Source organism: Hibiscus syriacus, unplaced genomic scaffold, assembly GCF_006381635.1.
Source record: "Hibiscus syriacus cultivar Baekdansim isolate YM2019G1 unplaced genomic scaffold, ASM638163v2 tig00112127_pilon, whole genome shotgun sequence".
NCBI classification, from domain to species: Eukaryota; Viridiplantae; Streptophyta; class Magnoliopsida; order Malvales; family Malvaceae; genus Hibiscus; species Hibiscus syriacus.
The window spans coordinates 31,445-45,516 of NW_024063259.1; the positions used below are offsets into that span (position 1 = coordinate 31,445).

Below are 14,072 nucleotides of genomic sequence, written 5' to 3' on the forward strand. Positions count from 1 at the left end.
CAGGGATAACAACCATTTGACAATTAACAAAACTGTCACACCCTAGATTTATACAAAATAAATAAATTAAGAAAACTGTCACAAAACCAAATAACATGACCGGTCTTTGTTTTATAATATGTTATTTTGCTGTTAAAAACTTCTATTGTAAATTTTTTTCTGTCCTCAATTTTTATCATTTAGAACAGAATTTACGTACAACATATTATCTTTTTTTAATCGACTAATTCGAATTAAGTCTTGTAGAAATTTATTGTAAGAGACAATCCTATCGGTCTACAATTTTCTATTCACAATATCATAATTTAAACTCTTAACATTTTATTAATAAATCTAATATATAATCTCGCTAGATTAACTAATGATTAGTTTTATTCTTGTATAATCATCACACATGTAATTTTAATCTCAAATCGATAAGTGAAAACAAATCTGAAATAAATTCTTAAGATTTTAAAGTAAATTTGAAAGTGTTGAAAATTTTATTGCACCGTTAAGTCATGATTTATGGAGACAATTGTGACATTTCGAAATTCAGTTCAGGTATGGATGAAGGGAAATCATGATGATCATCCAGTTGTTCAATTTCTTGCACCACTTGCTTTAACTCGGGTCGAACACTCAAATCCTCATGACAACAACTCAGTCCGATGTTCAAAAGGTTGATCAATCCAATCCTTTTGTCCTTGGTTCCCTTGATCCCTTTATCAAACACTTGATCCATCTTCTTCTCCATAACCATGTCGGTGACCCAAGTGACTAAACTCGTTTGAGTATCGTAGTTAGGGTTTAGATAGTTCTCTGGGAACTTACCCGTTACGAGCTCCAATATCAATATCCCAAAGCACCACACATCGGTTTTCTTGCTTATGCGACCTTTAAGAGAAAACTCGGGTGATTTGTAAGCTGCCATGAACAAGTGGATTTGCTCTTGGTTGACCATCGGTGCTAATCCGTAATCACATAACAATGGGTTAAAGATGTCGTCGAGAAGCACGTTGGAAGATTTCAAATTGCCATGGGGTAGCATTAGGGTTGGGAGCTCTTTGTATAGGTAACTCAAGCCCCTTGCCACGCCTTTTATGATCTTCACTCGACTTTCCCAATCAAGACTAGGTTTATTGTTGCCTGGACAAAACCAAGGAGTTGAGTTAGCTGCTGGAAATTTTTGGTCAAAATATTGTTTTGGTCCCTTTACTGTATTCAAATTAGAGCATAAATATTAAATTTAAAATTTGAATATAATAAGAGAACCAAAATCATAATCTAACCTAGAAAATTATGTGGCATTTAAAAGAATAATTAAGAGGCATTGAAAAAAATTACCATGAAGGTGAGTAGCCAAGCTGCCATTTTGCATGTAGTTAGAGACCAACAATTTTTCATCTTTCATGTAGTGATAGGCGGCCAGAGGCAACAAGTTTTGATGGTTCAACCTCCCTAACCTCCTCATGTGCTCATCAAAAACTTCCTTCCCCTCATTGTTCATTTGCTTATGCCTCTTCACCGCCACGGGTCCATCGTGCATCACCACCTTGTACGAAGCTGCAAAATTCCCACTCCCAAGAACCTCGGCCGAGGCTCTTAACAAATCTTGCAGATCAAACCTTTGGGACGTATCTTTCAAGAAAGTGAGTTTCCCATGCTCAAGACTCCTCACCGCCTTTTTTCCCTTTGACTCGACAGCATTTGTCCCCTGTGATGCTTGAGGATTTTGGGTCCTTCTAGACAGATATATTAATACGAGTGCTGGGATGATGAGCAGTACTAGTACTAGACATGTCAGAATTAGCGCTAGTGTGAAGGCATGTGGTGGTGCCTTGTCTTCCGGGTCCGGGGTGGAAGTGAAAATGGGACTCTCCATTGGACCACTCCACCTGCATTCTTGTAATGGTTTCCCACATAAATTCTTGTTGCCTGCATCATATTAAACGTGGCAAGTATTGTCATCAGTAACCGTTGAAAGAAGAATTTGCACAATACGGGATTGATATCTCTATATATGTTGTAGAGGTTAGAAATTCAAATCTCATTCTACTTAGTTTTCATGGTTTCATGGTTATGAACATGGCATGCCAGAAATGCTTATGGCAGCAGAGATATATGGATATTGTTGAGTAAACGTAAATGAATGGTTGATAGTACCTGAGAACATGGTTGCACCCAAATGGCTTAAGCTTGCGGGGATGGGACCTTCCAATCGATTGTTTGCAAAGCTAGCCACCTTTGGACTCTGCTTAAAATCAGGTATCCGACCACCAAATTGATTCCCTTCCAGTCTCAGCATCAAAAGCCTGGGCAACATGGTTATCGAGGATGGAATTTTACCAGTGAAATCATTATTAGCCAGCACCACTTTCTTCAACCATCTCATCCCTTTGAACGCATCATCAGGTATCTCTCCGGTAAAACGATTATTCGACAGATACAAAGCCTTCAATGCACCCAGTTTCCTCACGTCAAACATTGCACCTTCAAAATCATTGTTCATAAGGCTTAGAGTGCGCAACGTAGGCAATGCTTCGAGGATTTCAACATTCACATCCCCTTGTAAGCCCATGTTCTCAAACTGCAAACCCCATATTTTACCCCTAGAGCAAATCACGCCGATCCAGTTCGCCTTGTCCCCGTTGCATGGACTAGTGGAAGCATTCCAATTGCTAAGAGACGAATGATTTGCTAACGAATCCCTAATTTCCAGAAGAATTTCACTATCCTTATCACCGGACGAGACCATGGCCAATGACAGAAGAGGAAAAATTGCAGCAAGCAGTTTCCAGTACATCATCATCTTACCTCAAATCTCAACAACGTAAACGACGATGATAGGTAAAGGTGATAATATGGAGATTAAAGCCTCATCAACAATGAATTTAGATCAATGCATCAACTGTTTTCTTTTACGTTAGGTCGTTTTGTATGTTGGGAGTGAAATGGCGAGAATAGAAGATAACAAGTTGCCAAGGAACTATTTTTTCAGTTAAATGAATCCAAGGGTTTTGAATTTGAGCAAATATAGGTCGTCTCGTAGAAGCTCAACTGTATGCGTGTTGCTTAGGATAGATCTAAGGACAGCCTTTGAATTCCAACTCTATACGCAGTTAGGGTTGTTTAAACTACTCAATAATACAAGCTTAAGCAAAGTTGTTCTACTTTCAGAGCCAATTTTCGGCCACCGACCAAAATTTAAAAATACGCCCTAAAAGATAAACGTATATTTTATTACTTTGAATAATTAATTTAATCTTATATTAATAAATTATAAAAAATAATTATTTTTTTCAAACACATTATTTTTATTGTTTGTTCAAGGAAACACCTTAAATACAATTAAGAGAGAATAAAAAAATTAAATGGGAGTATAATATGGAGTTTGATTTTGAACAATAAATAAAAAAATAAAATATTGTTTACCGTTAGATTAAGATCGAAGAAAACTAAGAGTTAAAGGATATTTGATAAATTGAACAATGAGATTTGGAAAAAAAATATATTTAGACTTAATTTAAAATTGAATGAATTAATGAGAGACATAGAGAAAGGGATGTAAAATTGATAATTTTATATAATTGCAAAAAATATGAGCTCTCAATTATAAAGGTAGAAAGTGGGGTCATTTTATAAACTTAAAAGATTAGGGACCCTTAATAATTATAAAAGTAGAAAGTGGGGTTTATTTTATAATAGTAAAAAAACTACAGACCCTTAATAATTAAGATAGAAAGTGGGAACACTTTTACAAAATTGAAAAACAATAAGGGTCTTTAATAATTAAATTAGAAAATAAAGACAATTTTATAAAACTAAAAAAATATGGGCCTTAAAAAAATAGGGTGCTCCCTTATAGCCGACTATGTAGGGTTAAACAATGAAATCGAGAAAACTAAAAAATCGATCCGAACCAAACTGTTTAGTTCTATTTTTTAATTTGAAGTTTGGTTTCGGCTCTATTTAAAAACATAAATATACAATTTGGTTTGATAATCGGTTTTTCCAAGTGAAAACCATTTGAATCGAATTAAACCAAATTAAAAAAAAAAGTACCCAAAACACCTTCATATTGAATTTATTATAATAAAAAATTAAATAAATTAAATATTAAAATCAATAATATTTTTATAAATTTAAATTTATATATTTACACTCGATTTAAGCTTTAAATTTATTTTTTTTAGGTTGAATTTGAAAAATAGTGAAGAGTAAAAAACCGCCGAACCGAATCAGAAACGTTAATTTTATGTCATTCGATTTTGATTTCGTTTTCATTTTTCAAAACCCTTAAAATGCGGTTCGATCTATATTCTAATAAAAATCGAACCGAATCGAACCAAATACATCTCTACGGCTTTGTATACTTTACATTATATTAAAAACAATTAAGCGATAAAATTCAGTAAAATATTTGGATAACCTGATCGAAGAAGAAAGAAACATAAATACCATTTAGGTTTCAAAATTCGTATTTTATTTATTATATTATAAAACACAAGTGAATTATAAATTGTAATCATAAAAAGTAATTTATTAATTTTAACTATTAGTAAAATTGAGTATTCTATCAAATAATTATGGGGATCATATGAATAAACAACACAAATATCAAATAAATAATAACCTTTTTATTTTTATTTATTTTATAAAATTTTGTAATGTCTCGAATTTTGCGTCAACGTTAATCCGAGTGAGTCTTAGACTAGTAGTTAAGACATTATAAATCTTTGGGCTATGGTTGGGCTTGATGTAAGTTTTAATTGAGCCGGAATAGACTTAAAAGGGAGTTTTAAATTAAGACTAAATAAGGGGGATCAAAGAAGTAATTAATCCGAAATCAGAGAGGTTAATTATATAAACCATTTGTTTCTTTTGTTTAGTTTAGTACTTTCACCCAACTTTTATTGTATTAAATCCATAATATGACAATTCTGTCTAAGCTAAGCTTCTTTATTTATTTCTATTTCTATTTTAATGTTTTTATGCATATAGTGAGTCAATATATGGATTAACTATGTTTGAATTATAGTGCTCTCTAAACCCTAGCCGTTCTCTCCCTTTTCCTTTTCTTTTTTCCTTATAATTTATGCCATTTTTTATAGATAAAATCAATTTTTTTCTTTGTTTTATTTAGCTAGCTGGGCATCGATTTTGATGTTGTTGTCGATCGTCGATTGTATTTTTTCTTTACTTTTTTTAGTTTTTGATAAGAATAATCATATCTTTGTGATACGTTTATCACTGTTTTTTTCGTTATTTTCTTTTATATTTTTTTTTGGATTGGATTTGACATCACCAGACTGATCAAGATAACGCTTATTTGTTATCATGCTGATATTTCCTGCTTTGGACTCTCGAATTGATTTGGATATGTGTTTTGCATTTTTCACGTTGCTTTGACTCTGATTTGCGATTTGTCGGTGGTCTTTCAGTTGTTTCATTCTCTTTGTGGTTTATTTATCGATGCAGTCAGATTTGTTCGTATCTTTATTTTGTTTGAGCATTTTGATTAGTTTTTTTAATATTTTTTAATTTTGATCTTTGTGTGATATAGGTGGTTAATTTTTGTGTAAATGATTATAGTAAAATGTATTAGATATAATTTGATTTATATTTATAATTATGTTTGTAAATCTTTATTGTAATTATAAATGTTTTCTATTTAAAAAAAACTAATCACTTTCTATAAAAAAAAAAGAAAGTGATAGCTATGATAATATATTCAGTTTGCAGATTTTTATTGTAATTTTGTCCGCTGTCGCCATTATTGTTTAACATAGTTGGCGAAGCTCTTAGCGGTCTCATTGACAAAGCGGCTGAAAAAGAATTAGTCAAGGGAGTGAAAGTGATAACTATGATGACATATTCAGTTTGCAGATGATCTAATTTTATTCGTCAATAGCAATTTGGACTGCATATTAATTGTAGAGAGTTCTCAGAGTTTTCGAGGTTGTTCTGGACTCCGATTGAAGCTCAGTAAAACCAAATTGTATGGGATAAATATGGTAGTCGATCGGTTTCAACTTGGGCGGAACTGGTTGTGCGGCTGGGAGATTCTTCCGACCACCTATCTTGGCCTCCAGCTCGGTAAAGTGAGAAACTCGATTGAGCTTTGGAAGCCAGTAATTGATAAATTTTTGAAGCGGCTTGATAATTGGAAAGGAAAGTTGCTATCCTTTGGTGGAAGAATAACCTTAGTGAAAGCTGTCCTTGTTAATTTGCCCGTACATTATCTCTCTTTGTTTAAGATGCCGGAGGCGGTTGCATCGAAGTTGAGCAGTGTCATAGCCAAATTCATTTGGGGACCTAATAGTGCCAGACCAATTCACAGGGTGAGCTGGGAGAAGTTGTGCAAACCAAGAATCCAGGGTGGGTTAGGCATCGACGCATCGTTGATCTTCTGGTGAAAAACCGATCCCTCTTAAACAAATGGGTATGGAGATTTGGTCAAGAACCAGACAGAATGTGGCGAAGAGTTATCGTTGCCAAACACGATTATGATGCCGAATCCCTGATTCCATCTCAAACCACTTATAATAACTCGTCTTGGGTGTGGAGAAACATACTGAGTCCACTGGGGAAGGCTGATGATATGTTTAGAAAGGAGCTAAGAACCTTAGGTGATGGAAAAGCGATTGAATTCTGGATTGGGTATTGGACCCGATTCCCCTCGTCAAAGGATGCATTCCCCAGAATGTTCAGTTTAGCGGTGAAAAAAAAGGGTAAGCTTACCGAGTTTGGATCGAAAATTGACAGTAAATGGGAGTGGAATATTGAGATTCGTAGGACTCCGTTTACATGGGAAATCAATATTTGGGAAGATTTCATTAATACCCTCAATGAAGCAACCAATGGCAACTTGAATAAGGGCAGGTTGAGGTGGTTGGGTTCCTTGGATGGGGAATATCACCCCCGCAGTTTCTGCTCTAATACAGTGACTGTTGAGGAAGAAGGAGACAGCTTCTGGAAATTGGTGTGGTCGAATCTTGCCCCTCCAAAAGTTGAGTTTCTAATTTGGAGAGCCGTTCTTGATAGATTACCTGTTCTAACTGAACTAGAAAAACGAGGCGTCCCAAATTTGGAGTCATATTTATGTGTGCTATGCCACAAGGAGAATGAAACTGTTGGTCACTTATTTTGCCAATGTGATATGGCTTGGAGGTGTTGGCAAAGGTGGTTCTCACTTTGGAAGCTGAACGTTAATTGTCCAGGCGATGTCCGATCTTTCCTATTAGCGTGGTCTGGTAACCCTGTATCTAAACAGTGTAAACCTATGTGGAGTCTAGCCTTCTTTGCATTTTTCTGGTCTGTATGGTGCTGCAGGAACGACGCTCAATTTAATCAAAGCAGTTGGAGCGATGAGAAATTGTTTGAATCAGCAGTGCTAAGATTCAGCTGCTGGTGTAAATAGAAATGGCCAGAGTACTATCAATCCATCGGTGATATTAGAAGAGAGCCAGACATAATGATTTCTATTAGGAGTTAATTCTAGAATCGTGAGATATTTCTCTGGTTTGTATTTTCTATAGGTTCGCACAATGGGTTTGGAAGTTTCATTTTTGGGGTTACAATAAGTGTAGATCAAAGGGAAGAAGAAGGAAAGAGCCTCAAGGTGCATAGTGTTTTGAGGAGCAAGTAATGAATTCGTAAGATTGAAATTAAGGGGCGAATAAAGGCATGGAGAATGGAAATCGCATGGATTAGCTTGTTCTGTTTTTCTGGTGTAGTTTATTCCAGTAGCCATTAGGAGAAGGGGGGTCCGAATGGAATGATTTGTCGGCGTGATTGTCTTAAGCGGTGTTGCCGTTAACATAAGTATTGCAGTGAAGTTTTGGTGCTAAGCCTGGTAGCCTGGTCTTGAAGGGTTGTGAAGCGATCTTGCGAGAGAGATGTTGGGGCCTAGATGTGTAAGGCTCCCTCTGCTGTGATGGTCGTGTTTTGTTCGTGTAGTGATGGTCGTGTTTTGTTCGTGTACGTGGGGGCGTAAAGCAAAGATGACTCAAAATTATGAATGGGGGCGTGTAGCGACCGCCATTGTCAAGTGAATTGCAGCAGTGCCATTGAAGTTTCTGCTTGATCGATTAGTTGAAAAGCTTATTGCTGTGCAATTTCCAAGATTCACATGATGCATAAAGGGTGTCATGTTTGATGTGGTACAACCTTTTATATTGAGATGGCTATGTTCAATTATATTATTATAATGTTGTGTTATTATGGGTTGATGTGGGGGTGTTTCAAATCATTGGTGCTATGTATGCTTGTAGTTTGGCTCACGATCTGGACTTGTTTTAGTTGTTCTGGTTGTATTGTTAGTAGCCCCTTTGATGCGTGCGAGTCCTGGTCTGGTGGCGTGGAAGTTCGATGGCGTGAGTTTGAAAACTTATCGCTGCGACTATCCTGGAATTACATGGTATGCAAGGATTTTGAGTGTAAATAGGTGTTTGGAGGTGTTGGCGTAGAAGGAATTTCCGTGTTTGTTGCTAGTGTGAATTCTGGGTGCGTTGTATGTAGACTGTAGGTTGATTCACGGTAGAGGTGCACTTTTTCCTCCATCTAGATTTAAGAAGGTTTTTTCTAAACGAGGTTTCTATCGATTTTTTTATTTTGTAGTTTTCCGATCATTAAAAAGCTATAAAACATCCCTTTTAAAAAAAATTAAAATAACTAAAAAAATGTCCCTTATTATTTCTAATTAATGAAAAAGTAACTTCCCAGTTGTGTTAAGAGAATTATTTTTTATGTTTTAATTGAGATAATATTGACATTTTCTATATTTTAAAAAATAAGAAAAAATATGACATAATTTATTTATTTTTATTAACGAAGAAAGTAACTCCCTAGTTATGTTAAGAGAAACATTTCTTATGTCTTAATTAAAAATATGTTTTAAAGAATGTTATTTAAAAGTAAAAAAACAAATAATAAAGACCTAAAAAATTATGAATTAAACAATTAGTCGGTTTATTGAGGAAGGATGAGTTTGTATTTATTCAAAAATTAACGGCCCTAATTTTATTTTAAGCGATCATGTCACACCCTAATTTAGGGGGTTAAATTTTCTTAATTTAAAGTATATGATTAAATCCATAATAAGAGAGTAGTTGGAGGACTTAAGGTGTAATTTTACCATTTTTAATGGGATAAAACCCCACCCTCTAAGTTTGAACCAATCAAGTTACATTTCTCATTTATTCAAATTTTCTCACTCTTTAATTTTTTTTTCTTTTCCGCTCTCCTCAAGAAAGCTTCCATCGTTGTTTTGTCGCTGACCAAGCTTCAGGTTGCTATACCGCCGACACCATTATGTTCCCGGCATTGAGAGTAGTCGGTCGATGGTTATGGTGTTGTGGTTGTTGTCGTCATTGAAAGGGGTGAGAAAAGAGAAGTTCGACCATTCCTAAAGGTTGATTTTAGTCGCTCTATGCCGCTCTCCGTTGCGAAAGGATGCTTGCACGAGAATCCCGAGTCAAAGATTTACAGTTCTGGAAAATTTCACGCCGAACCGACGACCAGAGCCGACGCACGCGCCGCTCCTACGCTTGGGCTTCGTCTGTCAACCAGGGGGTCTGTTGACCGGTTCGGCCAATTTGGACCAATCCATCGAGCCGAGCCAATGAACGATCCACCGAGCCAATCCGAGTAATTGACCATGCCTTGACTGTTGACCAGGTGTAGACCGGACGTTGACTAGCATTGACTGGTCGTTGACTTTTTTCAGGAACACTTATCCTGATGTTTTTTTATGTCCTTAGTCTGTTTTTAGATCTGTTTCACCAAATTCGAACCGGTAAGCTATTTTTCAGAGTTTTAACTTACGATTCGATATGTTTTTCTCGGTTAAGATCAAATTTTGTTGTAATTTATTTTATCATGCATCCGAGACATTATTGGACGTAGAATTAAAGTTCGAGAGTAATCGAATGAGTTAAAATGATCAATCAATGTGGTTCAAAAATCGAGGTAATACTTTACTATCTCTTTGCATACTTTATGGAACATGTTAATGCTGGATAAATGCATGGATGTATATAATTGGTCTATTATGCATGTTTGGTTATGGATAGACTCGAACTGAATATGGTTTAAGTGATAAATTGGTTAAGACTCGATTGAATTGCACAAACGAATTGGTAGATTAATAAGAAATAAATTTAAGGTCAGTGATAATAGACAAAGGAATTAATCTTAAAATCCTTAAACTTTAAATATTATCGTTAAATGTTTTGATGTTGAAAATGTTTAGAAAAGAAATTACAAAAATACCCTTATGAAGTAAAAGGAGAACGGAATTGACCCGAATAGTGAAATTAACCTAATAATTTATTCTTGACCTGATAGAACTCCAGATTCACCGACTGAACACCTGACTTGTTTGGAAGATCTATATAAATCGGTTGGAAGACCTGAAAATCGGTTCCTAATCCTCAAGATCAGTAATAACTAAAATAACTCTAAAAAGTCATTCTTGATCTAATAGACTACTTATTCGCTTGATAAGTATTTGGTTTGTTCAGAAACATTCTATTTATCGATTTTAATTCCTAAGGTGATAAAAGATTTAGAATTTTTAATTTTAAAATAATCACCCGATGATTAAATTACTGGAAATGATATATATATATGTTTGAATCAAAGAAAATGATTGGAATACCTTGAACTCTAAGATGACCGAAGCAATCTTCAGTACAAAAATGACTGGACTACCCTCATGACCTATAAATAAATGGAATGTTATTTGATAATTCTGGAAACACCAAGAAAACCTAAGTATTATATCGTCCCTAAAGGTTGTGGAGTACGACTCAAGTATGTCGGTCATGTTAGAGACTGTTGCAATACATAAATAAAACAAATAACATCAAAATACATACAGTTCTTCAAGTTCCGTTCAACGATGGTTATGAAGATGATCAGTTCGACTAGTATTGTCAGTATTAAAGTGTGAATATTCTTGAAGAGCATCGATTTGAGTGGTTGATAGGCATCACAGTGTTGGGACGATGTCCTGATAAATCAACATGAATCTTGAATACCGTAAATCATCGTTTCACCTTAATTAGATTGAGTTACTTAGAATCCATTAGAAATCAAAGTGTCTGAAATACCCCTGATGGTCTAAATAATGGAGTCGCTCTGGTTATATCTGAAATCTTAATTTATTCTGATGTAAAGGTTCCTAAATACCTTTCTGATACACCTAAAATCCTAAATGGTCTTGAAGCATTAATCTCTGAATGTCTGTTTAGATCTATTGGCAATTAAATCCCTTTTTATTAAGGATCTCGTTTCTGAAATCCAGTCAACTTATAGAAGCTCATGTTCCCCTTCCTGATAATTATTATGTGCCTCCGAAAAATAACTGAATTTTCTAATGTGTTCCCTATGTACTATATGATTGTTTTATCTGTCCTAGAACGTGATTTACCGAAGTTATTGATTTACTGAGTCGTTTAACTGTTCGAAATTCTGAATTACTGATTTATTGATATACTGTTTGTAAACTACGACTACATGATAGATGCTCTTTGGTTACCTGTTTCCACCGGAAAATATGATTATGTTTGATTTATGGATCATGAAATTTATTGTTTATGGTATGAACCATAAGCCCTATGGTACTCCCTTAGAGTGTCTCCTTTGGTGTATGCTTAGGATAAGTCCTTATGGATACAGTTTTGATGACTGCATATGGAATGTTCGAGTGAAGGGTGTTACATGATTTTAAAATTTTGTTTAAATGAAATAAGATACTACTATTTTTAGTCTCACCTTCAAACGATGATTTGACCGAGAATAACGCCTCCAGCAACGGCAACCGTTAATGTAAGCTTCCCCTCCTTGCTTTCGATCTTGTGACTGATGTCTCGATTAGGATTCTCTTTGTGTTAATGGTGGATAATGATTTTCATGAATTCTCTGTGTGAATGAAGAAAAATCCCCTTTGCTTTCATTTACTTAATATTTATACTACCCATATGGTCAGAATCAGTTATCATAGCATCTCTTCTCGTTCGTTTTTTGTTATAACAAAAATCAGTTAGATCCGAATGGCTAGAAACTTCGCTTTTCAAATATGATTCATTGTTTTCTCTTGATCATGGAAAACGACAACGTTCTGGTGAATGGATATAATACAAGGTTAGGTATGTTTTCCCCCCTTCATTTTAATCATTTTCTTTTGATTTTTGATTAAAATATGAAATCAAAAAATACATTATCTTTTTCTTTTGATTTTTGATCAAAGGAAGATAATTTTTTATTTTTATTTTAATCATAAAAATAAAGAAAAAGGAAAAAATATGAAATTAGCTGGCCCTATTCTCATATGTAATGGGGTGAGAGAGAGGTAAGATAGTAAGTTGCCCCCAACGCCAGGTTGAGAACAGCTTCCGTAGAAGACCTCCACAGTCAGAATTATGAATTACCTACCGTAAAACTCGATCCTACGATCACAAGATTAAGAGCCTTGCGCTCTCCCAAAAATAAAAAAACATACCTCACCTTTATTCAAAGCTCACGGCATGTATATAAAGAAACGTTCTAGATAATTCTTATGAATTATCTCACGTGTGTACATTTGTTAAAATATTAATTAAATGAATATGAAATGACCATCCAGCTCAGTTGGTAAAGCACAAGGTTCTAAACCTTGAGGTCGTGGGATCAAGTCCCACGGAGGGCATTTCATAATTTGGAGGTCTCCTACGGAAGCTGCTCTCAACCTGGTGTTGGGGGCAGCCTACTATCTTACCTCCCCCTTACCCCATACATATGGGAAAAAAAGGGACAGCCATTAATTAAATGAATATAATATTCATTTAATACATAATTATAACTTTATCTTTTAAAAAGATGATAATCACCAAATTATCATGTTACTTGTACATATCATTTTCCTTCATTTTAAAAGTAAAAAAATGAACAAACTATTTCATAACTTTTCAATTTACCTTTATAATTTTTACAAATTATAAACTAGTCACTAAAATTAATAATTTCGATTTAATATGAAAAATTCATCTAAATTCTAAAGATTCATGTTAAATTTTAACATTATAAAAATATAAAAATAATATTTTTAAACTCTTTCCATTATCCTTCAAATTTTCTTAATTTTTTTTGATTCGATCTAGTTATTCAAATGTTTTACCGAACTTTATCGCTTAATTGCTTTTAATATAATTTCCTTATCAAAATCTAAAAGAAACATAAATATCATTTTTAAGGGTGAGCTTTTCATTTACGGAGTCAAAATATATAACTTTTAAAAATTATATTTTGTATCTCTAAATTTTTTAAAATTTTTACTTTGATAATTAAACTTTCAAAAATTACATTTTAGTGACTAGTCAAATTTTGGGTATTAAAATACCCATAGCACACTGCAATACACCATTCTATCTTTAGTTGGTATTCTACCAACCAAATATGATGAGTATTACATGTCATGAACTTGTCAATAATTTAGAATAGAATCAAAGAGAAAAAAAGAACTTAGAAGAAAATTTGTAAAACAGAAAATTTCATTCCATCATCAGATAAATTTACATATTCACTACATGTTTTATTTGATTACATTGTATTATTTTCTTGTTAGATCTGACAGCTGATCATTCTTGATAACTAATTGTAATAATCTCCACCTTTTTTGGGTTCACTACAATAACTCTTGGATCTGTATTTTTGTTCATTTATCCTCGTAAACTTCTCATGTGGCTTAAGTCCACTATTACATCTGTTGACCCCCCATATTCATGACATTACACCACACAATTAACTTTCTCCTGCTTATGCCATGGCAAGTCTTAAATCCATCTCCATCCCCTGAATATGGTGTATAAAAGGATTTCTAAGTTTCTTCCATGGTGGCTAATATGAACACCTTTTAGTATATAGTCATAAAGAATCTTTCTTCACATCCCAGCCATAAGCTGATAAGCTCCTTAGGACAAAGCCTTATTCCAAACCTTTTAACACCCAACGTGTTGGGAAATAAACCGAGTACAAGTATTTTCCTTATAACCAGATTAGTGCGAATGCGAAATAAAAGCGGAAAAATAATACCCGAAATTGATAACGGA

At 34.2% G+C, this 14,072-nt stretch overlaps 1 protein-coding gene across 1 annotated transcript; it reads right to left on the reverse strand.

The window, feature by feature from the left end:
* Positions 1–505: 505 nt before the first annotated feature.
* On the reverse strand, positions 506–2,791 carry LOC120174900 (pollen receptor-like kinase 4). The gene is made up of 3 exons (XM_039181622.1): positions 2,146–2,791; positions 1,327–1,917; positions 506–1,128 (listed from the first exon to the last, which is right to left on the reverse strand). Exons 1-3 carry the CDS (start codon positions 2,789–2,791, stop codon positions 506–508), a joined length of 1,860 nt encoding a protein of 619 aa, XP_039037553.1.
* Between the last annotated feature and the right edge of the window lie 11,281 nt (positions 2,792–14,072).

Excerpts from the sequence above, each read along its gene's own strand:
- LOC120174900 (XM_039181622.1), bottom strand. The coding sequence starts at position 2,791 with ATGATGATGTACTGGAAACTGCTTGCTGCAATTTTTCCTCTTCTGTCA. Across the intron at positions 1,918-2,145 it reads GGGTGCAACCATGTTCTCAG|GCAACAAGAATTTATGTGGG; the intron begins GTACTATCAACC and ends AATATGATGCAG. Across the intron at positions 1,129-1,326 it reads CTTGGCTACTCACCTTCATG|GCAACAATAAACCTAGTCTT; the intron begins GTAATTTTTTTC and ends GGTTTTGTCCAG.